At 35.0% G+C, this 19916-nt stretch overlaps 1 protein-coding gene and 1 non-coding gene across 3 annotated transcripts in view; both read right to left on the bottom strand.

The window, feature by feature from the left end:
* The window catches only part of Ubr1 (ubiquitin protein ligase E3 component n-recognin 1), a 173725-nt gene that overhangs the window by 45543 nt on the left and 108266 nt on the right, over nt 1–19916 (bottom strand). For both annotated transcript variants that reach the window (XM_063249551.1, XM_003475450.5), the window contains exons 24-33: nt 19026–19074; nt 18508–18662; nt 16877–16976; nt 15508–15617; nt 12795–12881; nt 11367–11548; nt 7631–7836; nt 5227–5320; nt 4233–4382; nt 659–756 (exon numbers count right to left, since the gene is read on the bottom strand). In XM_063249551.1, coding sequence (XP_063105621.1) covers nt 659–756; nt 4233–4382; nt 5227–5320; nt 7631–7836; nt 11367–11548; nt 12795–12881; nt 15508–15617; nt 16877–16976; nt 18508–18662; nt 19026–19074 — 1231 coding nt within the window. The remainder of the gene's footprint in view (nt 1–658; nt 757–4232; nt 4383–5226; nt 5321–7630; nt 7837–11366; nt 11549–12794; nt 12882–15507; nt 15618–16876; nt 16977–18507; nt 18663–19025; nt 19075–19916) is intronic.
* Nucleotides 8745–8877, bottom strand: LOC111758546 (U8 small nucleolar RNA). Its single transcript, XR_002792720.1, has one exon. It is a non-coding gene; the product is annotated as a U8 small nucleolar RNA (small nucleolar RNA).

The raw sequence follows: 19916 nt of genomic DNA, 5'->3' as shown, positions 1-19916 counted from the left end.
TTGGTACAGTAATAGTAGGCATGTATCTCAAAATAAAAAATTTTAAAGGCTGGGAATATAGCTCGGTATAAAGGCTTTGGGCTCAATCTTCAGTATTAGAAAGGAAGGAAAATAAAAGAACCCCAAATATATAATTAGTCCATTAATTCTTTAATCAATTAACTATGTATTATCATTTCCATTTCCCAAATAAAAAAGTTGAGCCAAGTGTGGTGGCATATACCTATAATCCCAGTACTCGGGAAGCTGAGGCAGGAAGACCCCTGTGAGTTCAAGGCCAATCTGGCATACATAAGAAGTTCAAGGACAGCCTGAACTACATAGCCAGACTCTGTCTCAAACAAACAAACAAAATTACAAAAAAAAAAAAAAAAAAAAAAAGTTGAATCATGGAAAGCATTAAGTAATTTGCCCAAGAACTCATGGCCAGTAAGGATCAAAAATGTAAATGGTTGTCTGACTCCAGATTAATGCTATTCTGTATCCCAGTATGAAACATGACTGAACTGAGTAAACTGATGTAAGACAAAACTTAAGTCCTTACCTCAAAAAACTCTATTTCATAATACTCAACAAATCCATACTGGCAAACTATATTTTAGCATAATATTTTTATAAAGATTTTCACATAGATAAAACAATATAAATTTAACCAAACCTTTGGTATGTTTCATTTTATAACCTGATATTCTGGCCAGAACAGTCTGTATCCACCGTGCCAAGGTCAAAAGTTGAGCAAGAGCTTCTGCATTCTCACTGAAAAAAATAACGTTTAAATATTATTTAATTCACCTGTCCACAGTCAACCTGAAGGGCTAGACTTACATTCTTTCCTTGAATAAATGCCCCTACCAAGATGTTAAATTTCTCTAAGATTAATGTCCTGGACTACTGAAATCTGTGTTTAAAAATACAGTTTTTTTGTGGGGATATGGCTCAGTGGCACAAGTGTCTGCCTAGCAAGTATGAAATTGTGAATTGGATCCCCAGCACCAAAACAAAACAAAACAAAACAAGAAATAAAAATACAGTTTTTTTGAGAGAAAGGGAGGAATTTTAAAAGTACATGCAGCAAGACACCACCCAAAAATAATGATGGTAGTAAATGAAAATACCATTCTAGTATTTAGGTAAAAAACTAGGTTCACTGGCTTCTCTAATTTACTAGCTACTTTTACAGATTTGCTTTCTAAATGTATCCCAAGGTGATCACTTCTTTCTGCTGCTACCTCTTACCCTGGTCCATGTCACATCATCCTTCACCTGAACTACTGGTCTTTCTACTTCTATTCCTGTTTCATTATTAAGTATGAAATCATAATTTAGCAGCTAGGGGACACTTTGAAAACAGTAAGTCAGAAATTATACCCTTGTTCAAAATCCTCCAGTGGTTTACCATCCTACATAAAATTTAAAAATTCTAATTTTTAAGACCTTGTCTTAAAAGGTCATAAGCTCTTCATGCTCTGGGTCTTTCCTCCTTTCCTCCAGGCATGTGCTGTTCTTTACGTTCTAAACTTATGGCGTTTGATACTGCCTGGGTTTTTGAGGATGCTGTCTTTTTCTAACATATGTTTTTGAATCCTTTATCAAGAATCAGAAGGGTGTAGCTGTGGTCAGTGTCCTCTATTTTATGCCACTGGTCTATTTGTGTGCCAGAACCATACTGTTGTTACTCTGACTTTGTAGTACGTATAATTTGAAATCAAGTATTACGATGCCTTCAGCCATGCTCTTTTTGCTTACGATTGCTTTGGCTATTCTGGGTCTTTTGTGTTCCTGTAGGAACTGCAGGATTGTCTTCTTTAGTGCTATTAAGAATGCCAATGGAATTTTAATGAGGATTACACTGAATCTGTAAATCACTTCTGGAAACATGAGTTATTTTAATATTAATTCTTTGATTCATGAATATGGGAGATTTTTCAATCTTCTAATACCTTGTTAATTTCTTTTTCTAGAGTTTTTGTAATTTTCACTGTAAGTGGTCTTTTACTTCCTTGGTTAAGTTGATTCCTAGATACTTTATTGTTTTTGATGGCATTGGTAATGAAATTATCTTCCTGCTTCTTTGTCAGCTAGTTCATTATTGGTAACAGAAAAACTATGCATTTCTAATGCTACTTTTGTTTTCTGAAAGTTTTTTGGTTCTCAAAAATGAATACACACTAAGACCAACTAAGACTAATTTTCTTCAAAAATACTAACATTTTAGCTTTAAATTTTTAAATTTAAATATTTATTAAATAGTTTAATTACGTTAGTATTTTTTTTTTTAATCGGCACTGGGGATCGAACTCACCACCACCTGCTTGCAAGGCAGATGCTTATGTCACTGAGCTAAATCCCCAGCCCCAATTATGTTAGTTTTAATGGAGTTTTTTGTTAACTTTATACTATCTTAGATTATCTTCACATTGATTTTCAAAAAAACAAAACAGTAAACAGATTATGTAATTTCTAGTGCCTCATAAAAATGTCATATATAATTATAATTATACATTTCAGAATCTGAGTAACAAAATTATTCCTATAGCACAGTGATGCACCATTATTATAAAGTAAGTGTTGCAGGATTCTAAGATCCCTGGTCATAAGCATAAGTTTTCTGTCTTTAGAAAACATTGCCCTGGGGGGCTGGGGATTTAGTTCAGCAGCATAAGCGCCTGCCTTGCAAGCAGGCAGTCGTGAGTTTGATCCCCGGTAGCGATAAAAAGGAAAAAGACAAAAAGAAAACATTGCCCTGAAACATCTTATTTATTCTTAAAGACATCAAGAAAGGAAGCTACTGAGTATTCCTTTACAGACTACATAATTTACATATTTAATCATCTTTATTTTAGGGAGTCATTGTATAAAAAAGGCTTTGTAGGCTAACGAGAACTTGGAAATCACTTTATTTTATTATGATATATTTTACCTTTGCCTTCAAGTATATAGTTAGGCTTAGGCAAGGCTTTGTGTTAGGTTTGGGTTCAAATCAGATCTGTCTCGAATTGAGGAGGGAAGGAAAAAAAAGAAAAAAAAAAACCCAGATCTGTCTCTAAATTCTTATCTTCAAATGCAAATAACAGTACCTACTTTAGGAAACTACTATCAGAACTAGAGTAAAATAATGTAAGTGCTTGGCAGAGTGCTTAAAACATGTTAGTTACTCAATAAATGAACAATAAACTTTTCTAATACTGTTTTGTTTCAAAAGATGACATCCTATGTCTTGATGCACTGAAAAAGATAATTTCTAAATCAGGTTTTCCAATGACATGAAATAATAGAGTTAGAGCAACTACCTCCTGACCCTGCTTCCCAAATATATCACTTTTGAACTCTTGTTAGAAGAGGCATTAATGATATTTTGGTTGTTGTGGTCTTAGAGCCTGAAATCAGGGACTTATACGAGCTAGACAAATGTTCTACTATTGAGCTACATCCTCAGCTAAAGGCACCTTTTTAATATTAACAAAACTATTTTCTTTAACAGAAATTAGGTTTATCATTACAAATTTCCTGAGTTGTAAAGAAATTGAAGTAACAATTATAACTAACACTGTTATTACCATGTAGAGGACAATGCGATATAGAAGTATATAATTAAGGCTCCTAGTAGTCATAAAAAACAAATAATTTGCTATTAAATTTTACTTATAGATGAACAGAAAATAAAAATTTTAAAGACCCTTTTTCTTTCACCCCTGAGACAGGGTCTTGATACATAGGTCAAGCTGGCTTTGAACTCATGACAATCCTCCTGCCTCAACTTCTCTAATGTTGCTAGGATTATAGGCATGTGTTACCATACCCAGCTTTTGTGTGTGTGTGTGTGTGTGTGTGTGTGTGTACATGCATGTATTTAGTTGGTTGGTTTTTTGAGGCAGGGTCTTGGTAGGTAACTCAGGCTGGCCTTGAACTCCCTATGTAGTGCAGACTGGCCTCAAACTTGCGAGTGATTCTCCTGTCTCAGCCTCTCATTGCTGGGACTACAGGCTTGTGCAACCACGTTTGACTCTAAAGTTCTGAATGTTCACATATTATCCAAAGCCATATGATGAATCTAATATTTTCATTTTTATCATTTTTTCCAGTCTCTAAAACTATAGCATTTGGCTCTTTAGAAAAACAGTAGAATTTAAGAAACTAATACAAAGGCCCTTAGAGCTACAAAACATTAATCTGATGGTGAGAAAGAGCCTTTTAATCTCATCATTAAAACCAAGACATACAAAAACATGTACCTGTTTATCTTTTGTGGTTGCAGAGGGATAATGGGGATCACAGTGTTGCACAGCGACTTGCACAGAGGGCAGAGGTACTCTCCACTCTCCAAGTCAAACAGGTCCACATGCACACGCTGCTGAGAGCTTAGCTGCACAGCTTCAAAGTACCTGTGAAATCACAAAGAGAAAGGTCTGTCTAGAGCTACATATATGTCTTTGTTTTGATCCAAGTAAAAAAAAAAAAATTTGGAATTTTTGTCCCAATAAATATCTTTGAGTTTATACACAAAAACACAAGTTATAATTATAAAAGAGATTGAAAGTTAGGATATATATCACAGCAAATAAAGTTAAAGTAATTTCACTGACTCCTGACTCATTTCCTTCCTCAACAGCATGGAGACATAATTGTAGATACTTTTCCCTCAGTTTTCAATGGCCAGCTTCGGTACTGAGAGTTATCTAAGAAAAGTTACATAATTTAATCCAGTTGAAATGGGTAAAGTCTATATAAAATAATTATGTTTTTGAATATTTATTCTGAGATAAACTAGGACTTCTTGTCCTTCCTCAAGGGTTCTTGCATGTTTTCAGAAAACTTTTTTAAAATAAGGATTACCACCTCAGATCAGGAGAAGCTTTTGCTTTTGTAGATATATATAATGATTAGCTTTTGGAAACCAAGAACAAAGGAATAATGAATTATTATAGTTCATTTTATTTTGTTTTTTGCAGGGCTGCAGTATGAACTCAGGGTCTGTACACATCAAGCAAGTACTCTAACACTGAGGTACACTCTCTGCCCCTGAAAAATCTTAAATTCATAACTCTATATACAAATTCCTAAGGCTTATAATACTTAGTAACATGCAAGCAGATTAGTAATTAATATTGCTTCAATTATTCCAATAATAGAAAGAAAGAAGACATGAGGAAACATGCCTTTTTGTGGCCTGTTGTGAACTTCATTGTTCCTAGTCTCTTTCAAGAACATGTCAGAGGGACAACTTACTTCTGCCAGCACACTGCATGCATTACATGACCACAGCTTCCTGTATAAGTTCCATATGCCAAGTCTGGATCCATGAAAAGTGGGTCTAGGGTTTCTGGTTCAGAAAGATAAAAGTAACAAGTATATATTCTTCTCTTCCAAAATTACATAGGGGAGTAAGGAGAGACAGAAAAAAAGGTCACCAGGTCTAAATTCCTAATTAGAAATTGATTTCTTAGCAATGTCTACATATCACAATACTATTATTATAGACAGGCAAATTAGGCAGAAGATAGCAGGAAGCTAGAGAAGTACTGGGCCCAGAGTATAGTCAGAGTAACCAGGCCTTGATCAGATAAACAGCAGCCTGAGGTCAAAAGTAAGGACCATGTGAATAAGTAAGTCCAGGACTGTAACAAGTAAGGCAACAGCAAGATAATGGATAGCCATTATGACAAATTCTGCTCCTACGACCCAGAAAATGCCTTCTCATTTTGCTCTTTTAATAAACCAGTTAGAAAGGATAGAAACCACGAGGTACCTGCAGACATATGCTTGCTATGTGCTTTGACTCCTCAAAGGCCCATTTCTAGTTTAAATAAGTTTGTTTTAGTCCTTCAGATCGACATTAGCTTGCCTTGGAGTGGTCTAAGGCCTGAGCAGGACATTATTTTAAAATAGTAAGAAAAATATAAAACAGAATTATCAGGTATGATTTCAAAGTTAGTTTGGATTAATGACAACTTGAACTTTCATTTACATTTTAATTCTGAACATTAGGTTTAAAATGTATTATCATGGTTGTTGCTGTAATTTCTTTTTTTTTTTTTTTTGTCTTTTTCGTTTTTATCGGTACCAGGGATCAAACTCACGACTGCGTGCTTGCAAGGCAGGCGCTTATGCCGCTGAGCTAAATCCCCAGGCCCTGTTGCTGTAATTTCTATGATTCAAGAACAATTAACTTTTGTAATTTAAAAAAAAATCATTTGAATACATGATCTTTTTAATGGGCCATTATTTTGAGGGGCATTGTAACCCAGTGGAAAAGAGCACACAGATTAGTGGTGAACCTACAGCACACGTGCCCAGCAGGCTGTTGGTATCACTGAAAGCTCTAAAAAGTTTTGCAAAAAAAAAAAAAAAAACAGTTTGCTACTCACTGGTCTAGGGACTTCAAATTTGAGTTTCATAAATTAACTCATAGCTTGGGCAAGTTTCTTAACCTCTCTATGCCTCAGTTCTCTCATTTATTAAATGGAGATACTGGTGACTAACTCACAGGGCTACTGTAAAGATTAAGAAGGTAATGAATGTTTGGCATTTGTTAAGTAGTCAGTAAGTTAATTTATATTATTATTTCAAGGATATTTACATATAAAGCAGCTAACTCGATATGATATAAATATCTAATTGGAATTTTTACCTAGTAAATGTTGATAATGAATCAAATCATGAAGCAACAATCAGATAAATTTATAAATGATAAATCTATAAATGTATATAATGTTACAACTGGCCTGTATTCTTCAAACAAGTTATTATCATACAAAGAAAAAGTCAAGATAACTACATTAAAACAGATCAGGAAAAGCTTAAAGCAACACATGAAAACATAACTGGATCCTGAGTAGAAAAAACAGTCTACCTATGAAGATATTTTGAGAGGTACAGAAATAAAAATTTTACATTAGATATTATTGTTAATTTTCTTAAATATGATATTAGTATGGCAGATATATAATGGATGGTTCTTAAATTTAGAAAATGCACATAGCTGGGAAAGGCAGCACATACTTGTAATCTTAGCACTTGGGAGGCTGCAGCAGGAGGACCACAAGTTCACCACCAACCTGGGATACATGGTGAATTCAAAGTTGGCTTGAACTACATGAAACTCTTGTCTCAAAAAAACAAAAGGAAAATCCATGCAAAAATACTAAAGGATAACATATTGATGCATACAACCCACTTTCAAGTCATTCAGCAAACAATAAATTGTATAAAACCAGAGATAGAAACAGAGCTAAAATAAGCAATGTAGCCACATGCTAATGAAAACTGAAACTTTTTTTTGGTTTTTTTTGAAACAGGGTCTCATTATGCAGTTCAGGCTGGCCTTGGGCTCACTTTGTAGCCCAGACTGTCTCAAACTTGCAATGATTCTCCCACCTTAATCTCCCAAGTGCTAGCTTTATGGGCATGTACCACCATGCCTGGCTTGAAAACTAAAACTCCAAAACAACAACAAAACCGTAATGCAGTAGTTTTATGACATGTAAAACACTAGAGTCTTTTTTATATGTGGGTAAACTGTAACCTGACCAAATTAAACAGAACTTCATTCCCAAAGGTCTGTCAAAGAACATTTCTTCTAATTACAAAGATATAAAAAGAAATGCTGAAAAGGATTTTAAACAACACATACCTCCTGAGAGTTCTACAGGCTTTCCCCTGTGCTGGGTTAAAGCAGTAGATTTCTGGACACAGGCTGCTAATACCATGGCATTATTTTCTATTTTCACCTCTTGTTCTTCCTGGCAGAGGATGCATGTCAGCACCTCCTTTTCAGTAATGGTTGGACCCCGTTTAGGACCCAAAGCAATTTTACAGTAGTCACTGATTGCTGGGGTGCTGTCAAAAGAAATGACCAGAAAACAGGACATAGGTTTTGGTTACTTTGCTTTTATAGTTTGGTATATTTTAAGTAAAGGTAGGCAAGAGTTTTAAGAATTTAGGGGGAAAAGATACTTAAATTTTTACCTCAAAGTTATCAACCCTGACCTTTTTAAAATTAATTAGTTCTTTTATTACATTTTATTGTTTGATTGGTTCACTGACTGATTGAGATAGGGCCTCCCTATGCAGTTCAGGCTGCCTTGGAACTTACTATGTAGCCCAAGCTGGCCTCAAACTTGTTTCAGGCCTGTTGCCTCTGTTTCCTGAGTGCTGGGATTACAGATGTGTGCCACCACATCTGACTAAAAGGTCTTCTCATACAGTATATTGTTGGAACTAGAAATTGGTAAAATCACTTTGAAAGGCAATATGGCCACATTATTAAGATTTTGATCTGGACATTTCACCCGTTGGATTTGACCTTAGAAAATTACTTGTGGGGGCTGGGGATTTAGCTCAGTGGCATAAGCGCCTGCCTTGCAAGCAGGCAGTCGTGAGTTCGATCCCTGGTACCGATAAAAACGAAAAAGACAAAAAAAAAAAAAAAAAAAGAAAATTACTTGCATGGCTGCACAATGAGGCACATACAAAAATGGTTTGACAATATGTAATAAGGGAAAATGGGAAGCAACCTAAATGTTCACAATGAGATTAAATGTTCTAAATCCACACCATGGACTTAAGACTCTATAGAAGTCATAAGTAATGAGATAGAATCCCATACTATAAATCTCTATGTACTAATATGAGAAGATTTCTAAGATACGAAGAAAATAAGCTGTAGAATAAAATATATGATAAAAGAAAAACAAACCACAAAAAACACAAAAGAAGCTACAGAAACTTCACCCCTCACCCCAAGAATCAAACAGGAGCAATCAGGGCAAGTCTTGATTGTGCAGACATACTGTATTAATAACCCTACATGCAAACTCCAAACATGTCCTAATCTGAGCTCTGAAAAAAAGGATTAGGTAAGGGTTATCCATCTGATGGTCCACTACTCATACATGTTTATAAATGCATACTGGAAGAGTTTTTTTTTTTTTTTTTTTTTTTCCTTTTTCCTTTTTATTGGTACCAGGGATCGAACTCACGACTGCCTGCTTGCAAGGCAGGCGCTTATGCCGCTGAGCTAAATCCCCAGCCCCCACAGGAAGAGGTTTAAAACAATGGTTGTTTAGGGATAAAGACCAGAAATACAGATGATGGTCAAAGGAAATGGACTGGATTATTTGTACTGTTTTCAATGAGAGACAGTCACAAATTACATAGCCAATCAAGAAGTAATTAAAACAAGAAATGAAAACACTAAGGCCATTAATTAACTCTGAGTAACCTTTATTTATATTTCATTTAAGGCTTTCCTCTAAATTTTTTTTTAGAGAGAAAATCTCACTGTGTAATGCAAACTGGCCTTAAACTCACAGCAATCCTCCTGCTCAGCTTCTCAAGTGGTAGGATCATAGGCATGTAGCACCTTGTCCCACCAAAATAGGTTGTTAATGCATAATATGTAGAGTTCACACTCCGCTTGTTTGGATTTTATTTCTAGTTTGGCTGTGCTATGGTCAGCCAAGCAGAGCGGTACAGCCTAGCAGATTCAGCTCTTCTTTTTTCCCTCCTTTTTGAGACAGGGTTTTACTATGCAGTTCAGGCTGGCCTTCAACTCACTTTATAGCCCAGACTGGCCTTGAACTCGAAGTGATCCTCCTGCCTTAGCCTTTTGAGTGCTGGGATTACAGGCGTGCACCACCATACCTGGTCAGCTATTCTTTTTCATTCTGTTTTTTCTTTATCATGAGTAATCTAAATGTTAATCAACTACAAAATTAGGTAAAATTCCATGTTAAAAATTTACAAACAGGGGGCTGGGGATTTAGCTCAGCGGCATAAGCGCCTGCCTTGCAAGCAGGCAGTCGTGAGTTCGATCCCTGGTACCGATAAAAAATGAAAAAGACAAAAAAAAAAAAAAAAAAAAAAAATTTACAAACAGTTGAGTATCCTGCATCTGAAATGGTCAGAACTAGAAGTGATTCAGATTTCTGGGACTTGGGTTTTGGAATACTGTATTTGCATATTCTTTATTGTTAAGCATACCTTCTTACTTTTTTACTGAAACCTCACCTTTCTTTTTATTTTTATTTACTTTTTTTTTTTGTCTTTTTGAGACAGGGTCTTGCTATGCAGTTCAGGCTGGCCTTGAGCTCACTTTGTGGCCCAGGCTGGTCTTGAACTCACAACGATCCTCCTGCCTCAGCCTCCCGAGTCCTGGGATTACAGGCGTGAGCCACCACGCCCAGCTCCCTTATTTTCATTTACTCTTTATAATATTTTTAACATGCTGAGAAGTGAATGTAGGATCTCATTATTCTTTATGGACTATGTTAACACACCCAGCTTCAGCATTACAGACATTGCAGAGAATACAGTGTGCCTACTGCTATTAAAAACACAATTTCCTAAAAGTATTCAACATACATTGTTTTAAATAATTGTAAAAGTGTGTTTTTTAGAAATAGGCATAGTATTTTCTTTCCTTCTTTTTTTTTGGGGGGCGGGGTAGGGTACCAGGCAACAAACGTACAGCCTCATACTTGCCAGGCAGGTACTGTGCTGCTGAACTATATCCGCAGCACACATAGAGGGCATTTTCAATTTCTTGGAATGCTTTTGAAAGTACTATTATTTTTCCTCTTCCATTTTTACACTGTATTTAGGTAACACTATACACAGTGTGGCTCAAAAGTTAACTGATTTTCCTAAAAACACAATGAAGACTCAGAAACTCAGAATTGGCCAGACATAGTGGTTCACACCTATAGTCCTAGCACTTGAGAGGCTGAGGCAGGAAGACTGCTGCAAGTTTAAGGCCATCCTGAACTGCATAGTGAAACCTTATCTCAAAAAGCCAAGAAAAAAAAAAAAAAAAAGAAAAAGAAAAAAGAAAGAAACCTAGACTTACTGATTCCCATTCCAATGCACTATCATAACTAAGTGTAAGTATTATCTTCCATCTTTTTAAGAGAAAAAGAACAACTACTGCAAACTACTTTTTTCAGGTGATGAATATGTTTCAAATCTGTAATAACTGTAGACACTCAGGAATCATAAGAATGATTTGTAACAGGAATTAATATGCAGGAATTGATGCATAAATATGTATCTAAAAGAGCCTAGGCTGGGTGTGGTGGTCTATGTCTGTAATCGCAGCACTTGGGGAAGCTGAGGCACTGTGAGTTTGAGGCCACCTTGAGGTACAAAATGAATGCAAGGCCAACCTGAACTGCACAGCACAACAAAACCCTGTCTCAAAAAAAAAAAAGCCAATAAATATAAAATAGCAAGGGTCAGTTTCTATTACTGGTATTCCCAGTTTTATCTTTTCTCTTATAAAAATATTTTAGAAAAGCATGATTTAAAGTAAACACTTAATGTTTTCTCCAAAAGCTGAGCTGTTAATTTTTTATTTTGCCTTGCTTTACCTCTCTTCCTCCATAATGGAGTCTTCTTTCCCAGTCATTTCTGATGTGGTGTCATACATGAGTTTGTGAGTTTCAATGAAGTTCTTCTGTAAGGCAGACATTTGAGCCATGATTTTCTGGCGATGTAGCCTAGCAGCTTCAGCTTTTCTTTTTCGTTCTGCTTTTTCTTTATCATGAGTAATCTGGATGTTAAGAAATCACAAAATTAGCAGAGATTCACTGTTAAAAAAATTTACGTACAGTTAGTTAGGGATATCTCATCTGAAATGGTCAAAACTAAAGTGTTTCAGATTTATGTGACATGGATTTTGGAATACTGCATTTGTATATATGAAGTGTTTCTGACCCAAATATGTGAAGTCAAAAGTTGCCCAAAATTTTGGATTTTTGAACTAGAAATACTCAATCTGTTTTCTTGGCAAAACCTCTTAGAATAAGTTTCTGGAAAATTCAATAACCCCTTAAGACCTAGGTTAGATTTAATGTTTTAAAATTAACATTAATATCTATCATTATTGTACAACTCTATATCAATAATTTAATGTAAAAGGCCAAGTACCTTAATTATCTAATAAACTGCCTTTTATACTCCGTGTAGATACATTAAGAGATTTAGGTGGAACAAAATTTTGAAATCATTTAATCAATCACTTATTCACTGATATTTAAATTGTAAGTACACAAACTTCATGTCTAACAGACCTAAATGCACTGCTAACATTAAGAACTTCAATGATACTATTGAGACATATTTGGTGCCTTTTTATTGTATTTTTCTTTCTACTGACACCAAATAATCACAAGTAATAATATTCTAATAATTTAAAGGTCAGAATTTAAAAACCTAATTCACTACACTATGGAAATAACTGATGTAAATACTACTACAATTCCTTGAGTCTAAAATACACCATTCTCTTGTACTCCTGTAACAGAAGGATAATGTAAATTATGAGAATCCACTGACTGAAACAAAATAATTATAGACATAAAATATTTTTCAAATTAATGGTAGTATAGCCTGCCTGCCTTTCTTTCTTTTTTTTTTTTTTTTTGGTTTTTTGAGATAAGGTCTGGCTATATAATTATATAATTCAGGCTGGCTAGTTCTGAATTCACTATGCGGCCCAGGCTGGCCTTGATCTCCCAGCAATCCTCCTGCCTCAGCCTCCCAAATGCTGAGATTACCAAAGTGCACCATCACACCTGACTAATGCTTCTAATAGAGCTCCATTATATATCAAGTTCTCTGATTTTATAAAATACAGATGTAGTCAATGACTATAATTTGTCTGTCAAGTATCATTATTGCCTGCACTATGCAAACATAATTAAAGATAAACAGATATCATATACATTACATAAACAGTTTCTTTCTACAAGTAACTCCTTGTTCACAAATATTTCCATTATTATAGTGTTCTTTACCTCATCATTCTTAATAGAGTCCAATCCTGAAGTAGTTGCCACAATTAAACAAGATTTTTCTCTTAATCGCTTCACTATGTCAAACATCTGTGAAAAACAAATGAAATATTAAATGATCTGATTAGACTGTCCAGAAAGAAAAATTTCACTATTTAATTTGACTATGATGTCTCCAAATATCTTTGACTTAAACTATCTCAATTTTTGGAAAAATAAAAAAAGTCACCCTAACTGTGACAACTCCTGTGATCAAGGAGCAGCCAATTGAGTATCAGGTCACCAGTATAAAAGTAGCTGAATAAGTCCACAGCTCTGAGCATGCCTGTTTGCTTTAGACAGATTTTCTAGAAAACTTTTTTTTTGAGACAGGGTCTCACTACATAGTTCGAGTTGGCCTTGAAATTCTTCCTATGTCCTTCAAGATGGCCTCAAACTAACCATGATCCTCCTGCTTCAGCCTCCCAGGTGCTGGATTACAGGCCATTACACTAGCCAAAAAAATAACATTTCTTAAAAATTACTTTTTGCTTGTTTGTTTTGAGACAGGGTCTTGCTATGTAGTTTAGGCTGGCCTTGAACTCTTAGTGATTCTCCAGCTTCTACCTCATGAGTGCTGGAATTACGGATATACACCACCACACCTGACCTAACTTTTTCTTTTTTAAAGTGATGTAGTGTTTCAAAGCAGTCCAAGCTGGTCTAAAACCCCATGACTCAAGTGATCCTATTGCCTCAGCCTCCCAGCCACAGTGCCCAGTATAAAATAACATGTTTAATGAGAAGACACAAAATGAAAAGTAAAAGAATCGTGGAAAGAATTTTCATAAACCAAGGTACCACTATAACCACCTTGGTTAATCATCTAATGTTCTTTTCCTTCTTTCTTTTATATGAGGAAGGGAGTTTGAGACAGGGTCTCACTCTATAGTTTAGGCCGGCTTGGAAGTCACTGTGTAGCCCAGATTGGCCTGGAACTTATGGCAATTTGTCTGCGTCAGCCTCCTGAGTGCTGGGATTATAGGTGTGAGCCATGAAGCCAGGGTGCATATAATGTTTCTAAAAGCAGATACTGTGCTTTCACATATTTTGGTAATGAATTATGGTAAGTGAATTTTTGAGAATAGACATCAAATTTATTATATTATGTGTACTGGACTAAACAAAAACTAGTTTTATGTTCTTGACAAAAGTGGAATAGTTATCTACTTCTGTTTCTGCTTTATATTTTATTTTTTTGGTATGGGAATCAAACTCAGGATCTGGTGCTTGCCAAGGAGGCGCTGTGCCACTGAGCTAAGTCCCCAGCATCTGTTTTATATTTTAAATTGATTACATTAGGGCCAGGGATTTAGTTCAGTTGCATAAGTGCCTGGTACCTGCTTGGCCAAGTCTGAGGTTGTGAATTCAATCCGTGGTACAAAAAAAAGTTCTAAGTAAAATGATCACATTTAACACAAATAATAAATATTCATTGAATATTCTTCAAGAGAAATCTTAACTGTCATTAACTTACAGTTGCATATCTTATATCATTTGCTTAAGCAGTACTTCTAGTTAAATAGGAAAAAGGGGCAAACCATTGGAGCATATATCAGTTCAAAGATTTCCAATTAATAAGAATTTAAAAATACTTCTCAATTCTAATGAACAAAAAATTCAGATAAAAACAATATTTAATGACTACATTAAGTGAAGACGCTCCATAAAACTCTGGCTGTGTTTCCATCCAGATGATCTGCCATTACCATTCTTGGCCTCTCACTGTATTCTCCCCAAAGGCACTTGCCTTCCACTTGATAATTTCTGTTGTTGTTTGTATTTAGCACTGGGATTATATGTATTCAGCACAGGGCCTTTACATCCCCACCTCTTTTTTATTTACTTTCTTCTGAGAGATGACTTCACTAAGTCCATAAATTGCCTGACCTTGTCTTGAACTTGTAAGCTTCCTGACTCAGCTTTCCAGAGTGCTGGGATACAAACATGGGTCACCATGCCTACTACCAATGCACTCAATAGTTTAAATATCATATCTAGAAGTCATCTTTGATACTTTAATTTCCCTCATCCCTTTCATCATGATAGTCAGTTGTAAATGAATACAACTGAAGAATATAGTGAGCATTGTGGTTTAACTTTAGAAATGAGTAGTCTTCCATAGTCATGTAAAAATAATGACATTTTGGTCAATGTTAGGCAACATATATCTTTTAAGATTATAATGAGCCTAAAAAATTCCTATTGTCTACTGATATAAAATAATAGTATATACAGTATATATAAAGTATATAATGCTAGATAACTGTAATAACTGATTGCTAGTGGCTTATATACGGTTCATACTATACTTTTTAAAACATTTATTTATTTATGGTAATAAGGATTGAACCCAGGGCCTTAGACATGCTAAGCATGAGTTCTATTATACTTCTGATCCCTATGCTGTACTTTTTGTTGCAATCTTAGAATACTCTCCTTCAACTTATTAGAAAAGTTTATTGTAAAAGTATGCCATGTTATGCAGGTAGCAGTTTTATATTTCTTGTTTATTGGGTCTCCTGGCTGTGTAAGAGGACATGCTGAGTGAGTGACTGAATGTACTATCTAGCTTTGTATAAGCGCACTTTATAATGTTCACATAACAATGCATCTATCAGAATGTATCCCTGTTGTTAAGTGACATAGATATTTTCAGTTTATTTTTCTAATTTACCTGGAGTATCCATGTTATCATGTCCTTCTGGCCTTCTAACTGGGGAATTCCTTTGAGTTTTTCCAAAAGCATTTGTATATTCTGAGCATTCGTGGCTGAACTTCCTAATCCTGTTTGAAAACACAAAATTACATATAATCAGGGCCAGTTATTTAGCTCAGCAGCATAAGCACCTGCCTGGCAAGTGCAAGGTTGCGAGTTCGATCCCCAGTACCAAAAAAATTCAAAATTACATATAATTAATACAGTAACGATCTTCATAACTATGTAAAAATTACCTTCCTTTCTTTCTTTCTTCCTTTCTCTCTCTCTCTCTCTCTCTCTCTCTCTCTCTTTCTGTCTTTCTTTCTTTCTTTCTTTCTTATACTGGGATTAGAATTCATGACATTGTGCATGCCAGACAGGTGAAAATTACAGTTCTTACTTAATGTTACTATTCTGATAACCAAGATTGATCAATTATCCCTTTAACTACCTTTTTTTTTGTACCAGGAATCAAAATCAGGACCTTGCATTTGCTAGGCAAGTGCTGTGCCACTGAGCTATATCCTCAGCCCACAATTTTTAATATAAGAATCCACAATTAAATGAAGTACTGAGTTATATGATAAAAATACTACTAAATTAGAAAATAATGAGAAAAACTTGAATTTTTAAAAAGTCTCTCTCCTCTGTTTTCCACCTGCCTTACTAAGTGAAAACCACCTGATGAACCTGACTTTCACTTTACCTTTCCCTGTGGATTCACCGTCTGAACAAAAGTGCTTCAAGAGAAACAAAACTACCAAGAATATCTAAGTGGGAGGTGTCAGACCCATAAATCAAATAGGCTTAAGTCTCAAGTGATCCAGAAAATACATTATGTAAATAATGAGATGTCTGTTCACTACCGTTGGTTTTCAAATTATTGCCCCTGGAATGTGCACTAAAAAACAGGGATTCTTTAACAGAAACTTGATTAGACCTACCCTATCCTTTCAAGTTGAAAACAATGCAAAATGAATACGTTATCATTCAATAAATTTCTACATAGTTTTAAATTCTGAAACAACAGCTTTCACTAATGGTCATGTGAATCTTATAGCTAAATGCAGCAGCAAACATTTGGAACACGAGAAATGAAAGTAGGAAACTATCAATGTTTGTAACCCTCCCTACCACCATTTTTTAAAAAAGCACAATGAAAGGACGTCAGTAGGTTTTAAAAATATACTAGAAAATATCAGTTACAAACTAAACATGCTAAGGAAAGACAATTTGGGGGTTTTCATGTTTTCGGGACTGACAGATTAAAACTTTTACAGATCTAAATTTTAATTATAAACTGGTAGTTAGCTAAACTGTGTTGAAAAATGATACTCAAACATACTTGAAGCCTTATGGTAAAAGTCAAATGTTACTTCTTCTTCGGGAGCCTTTTGAAGCTGCTGCTTCTCTTCCAGTAGACCCAGTGCTAGAATATGGAATGCCTAAAGGAGAGAAATAAGGGAAGGTTTTTAAAAATCATGCATCTTTGGAGCTGGATGCAGTAGAATACCCCTGTAATCCCAGAACTCAGGAAGGTGAGCCAGCACTGTCACAAGTTCAAGGTTAGCATGGGCTACATAGTGAGTTTAAGGTTGGCCTGATCATAGAATAAGACCTTGTCTCTCAAAACAACAACAACAACAACATCAAAAATAAATTAACAAAAAAAGGAAGAAAATCATTCAGCCTCACTTCAAAGTAAAGAAACCTGAGTTGAAGCAAGATTATCTCATAATGCACCTATTAAAGGAGTGGCAAATACTGAGTTTGATAAAATTCAAATAGCAAAAGTTCATTTTATTGAACTGATGGCAGGAAAGTAAACTGGTATACCATTTTAGATGTCAATTTGACATTATCAATCAAAAATGTAATTGGGCATGGTGGCACACACCTATAATCCCAGCACTTGGCAAGTTAAGGCAGGAGGATCACTGTGAGTTTGAGGCCAACCTGGGCTACATAATGAACTCAAGGCCAGTTTGAATTACACAGTAAGTCCTTGTCTTGATAAATAAATAAATAAGTAAATAGTAATGATTCAGCTATAGTACTAGGATTTAGTGTAATAAATATATTGGATTAAATATGCCAAGGCATTTGCACAAGGATGCTCATTTTATTGTTGGTATAGCAAAAACCTGAAACAACCTGAGTGACTATTAATAGGAAACTAGCTAAAGACAAGATGGTATACCTGTGCAATGGAAGATACAGCTATGAAGAGTGAGGCAGAACAGTATGTGCTAATGTTGGAATGATTCCCATAATATACATAACTGTTGCCAGTGCTTATTCCTAAGCAGGGCAATGAGAGCAATTTTAATTTGATATCAAATATATCTCTTTAGGTATGAAATGAAATACTGTATACATTTGTCATTGCTAAAACAAAAATTGAGGTACACATATAACTTGACAATATAGTAGACCAATTAGGAAAAAGAAAATTTAGGTAGGTGCTAAATAGACAGTCAGTTACAGCTATCACAAAGTGGTAAGATTAAATTATCTATAACACTATTAAGAAAAAATAGGTACTTCCACTTGGGCCAATTCTTATAGCTCTATGAAGCAACTGTACTCATTTTACTAATGAGAAAATGCTTCCTCCTAAAGAAGTGGGGAATCCATGAGTCAAGCCTAGGCTTATTTGTCTTTAACTCCTTACTATACTGTCTCCTTTTAATAAAAAGAAATAAAGGAAGAAAAACTCATGATGCAATAGTAACATGACAATTTATAACTAGCATCAGTAGATCTTTTTTGTTTTTTCTTCATTTTTAAAACTATAAATAGTGTCCATAAAATAGTATGAGGATGTTAAAACATAAAGAAATATTGCTAAAGTAATTTGTGCCATATGTGAATTATTTTAATGACTTAGTATCAAGTACTCCACATGTGACTCTGAATTAAGCTAGGATCTTATCCAAACCCCCAACACTTCAGGAACATCTCAGGTAAATATACCATTTGGAGCATGCCTTCAGTCCAAAAGTTAGAATCTGTGTCTACTGCCCGTTCAAGTATGGTCCTGAGAATGTACATCATAACGTCACAGCTGAGAAGGTTGACCACTTTGCTGAAAGCAGGACAGAACTCAGGAGGAGGTGGTGGTGGCAATGCTATAAGGAATAGGGGATGGAAACAGGTACGTTTTTATTAGGGTTATCCTACATACTTAATTTCAAATGTCAAAGAAAAAAACGACTGAAAATAACACATGATTTTTTGCTACGTTTGAAGCACTGAAAATACCAATGTCAAGAAAAATGTAACTATTTCACTCTCAAAATAAAACTACATTTGCCATCAATTTAAAATTTTGTCACCACTCAAGAGAGCCACATCTTAATATGTGAATAGGAAGCAAGATTATTTGTGCTTCTTTCAGTTGCCCACCCCAAAAACAACAAAATAAAAGCAAGTCATAATACAGTACACAAAAAGACAGGCAAAATGACTCAATTCAGAATCTCACTTTTTACCTTCATCTTTATTTTCTTGTTTTCTCCTTTTCTTTTGCATATGTTCAGCCTATTTAAAAAGAAAAACATCTGCTATAAAATATATCGCTTAGCAAACACAAAACAAATGGAATACTGTTTTAAAGCAGGGAAGACTCTCCTACCTACTAAAATATTTTATATACTGAAGCATGTATTCAAAATACTATGTATTCAAAATTTAAAAGGAAAATAGCTAGTCTAGGAAAGGTCATGGAAAAATAGTATGAGTAATCTCAATCCTCAATCTCTCTCTCATTTATTTTTATTTATTTATTTATTTATTTATTTATTTATCTTTTTGAGACAGGGTCTCATTATGCAGTTCAGGCTGGCCTTGAGCTCATTTTGTAGCCCAGACTGGTCTCGAACTCGCAATGATCCTCCTGCCTCAGCCTCCCAAGGGCTGGGATTACAGGCGTGAGCCACCACACCCGGCATTTATTTTATTTTTTTCTGAGACAGAGTCCTGTTATATAGTTTGGGCTGGTTTTGAACTTGCTATATAAGCTGGGCCTCCAACTCACAGTGATCCTCCTGCTTCCGCCTCAGCCCTCCAACTGCTCCACCATACCTGGCTTAGGAATGTTTCTAACAAGAATTTAAGACTCCAATCTTTTCAGTGAAAATTATTTCCCTGGTACCTATTATAAACAGGGCACTACGTAATAATCTATAAATTAAATTATAAAGTCACGACCAGACATCACCTTAACTAAAATGATCAAATTTTAACATTGTGCTCCCTTCATTAAGGCCCAACAGACATTAAATGGCCACTGTTTTGATACAATGTATCATCTGTGTAGTATTCTTATACAAAAGTTTTTAATTTGAATCTAATCACCAGAAATACAATCATTCTGATGTAGA

This window comes from Cavia porcellus, unplaced genomic scaffold (assembly GCF_034190915.1).
Source record: "Cavia porcellus strain 051 isolate PalLab524CR breed Dunkin Hartley unplaced genomic scaffold, mCavPor4.1 scaffold_6, whole genome shotgun sequence".
In the NCBI taxonomy this organism is placed as follows: Eukaryota; Metazoa; Chordata; class Mammalia; order Rodentia; family Caviidae; genus Cavia; species Cavia porcellus.
The sequence above is the reverse complement of the archived record's forward strand: the minus strand, read 5'-3'. Positions and strand labels throughout refer to the sequence as shown.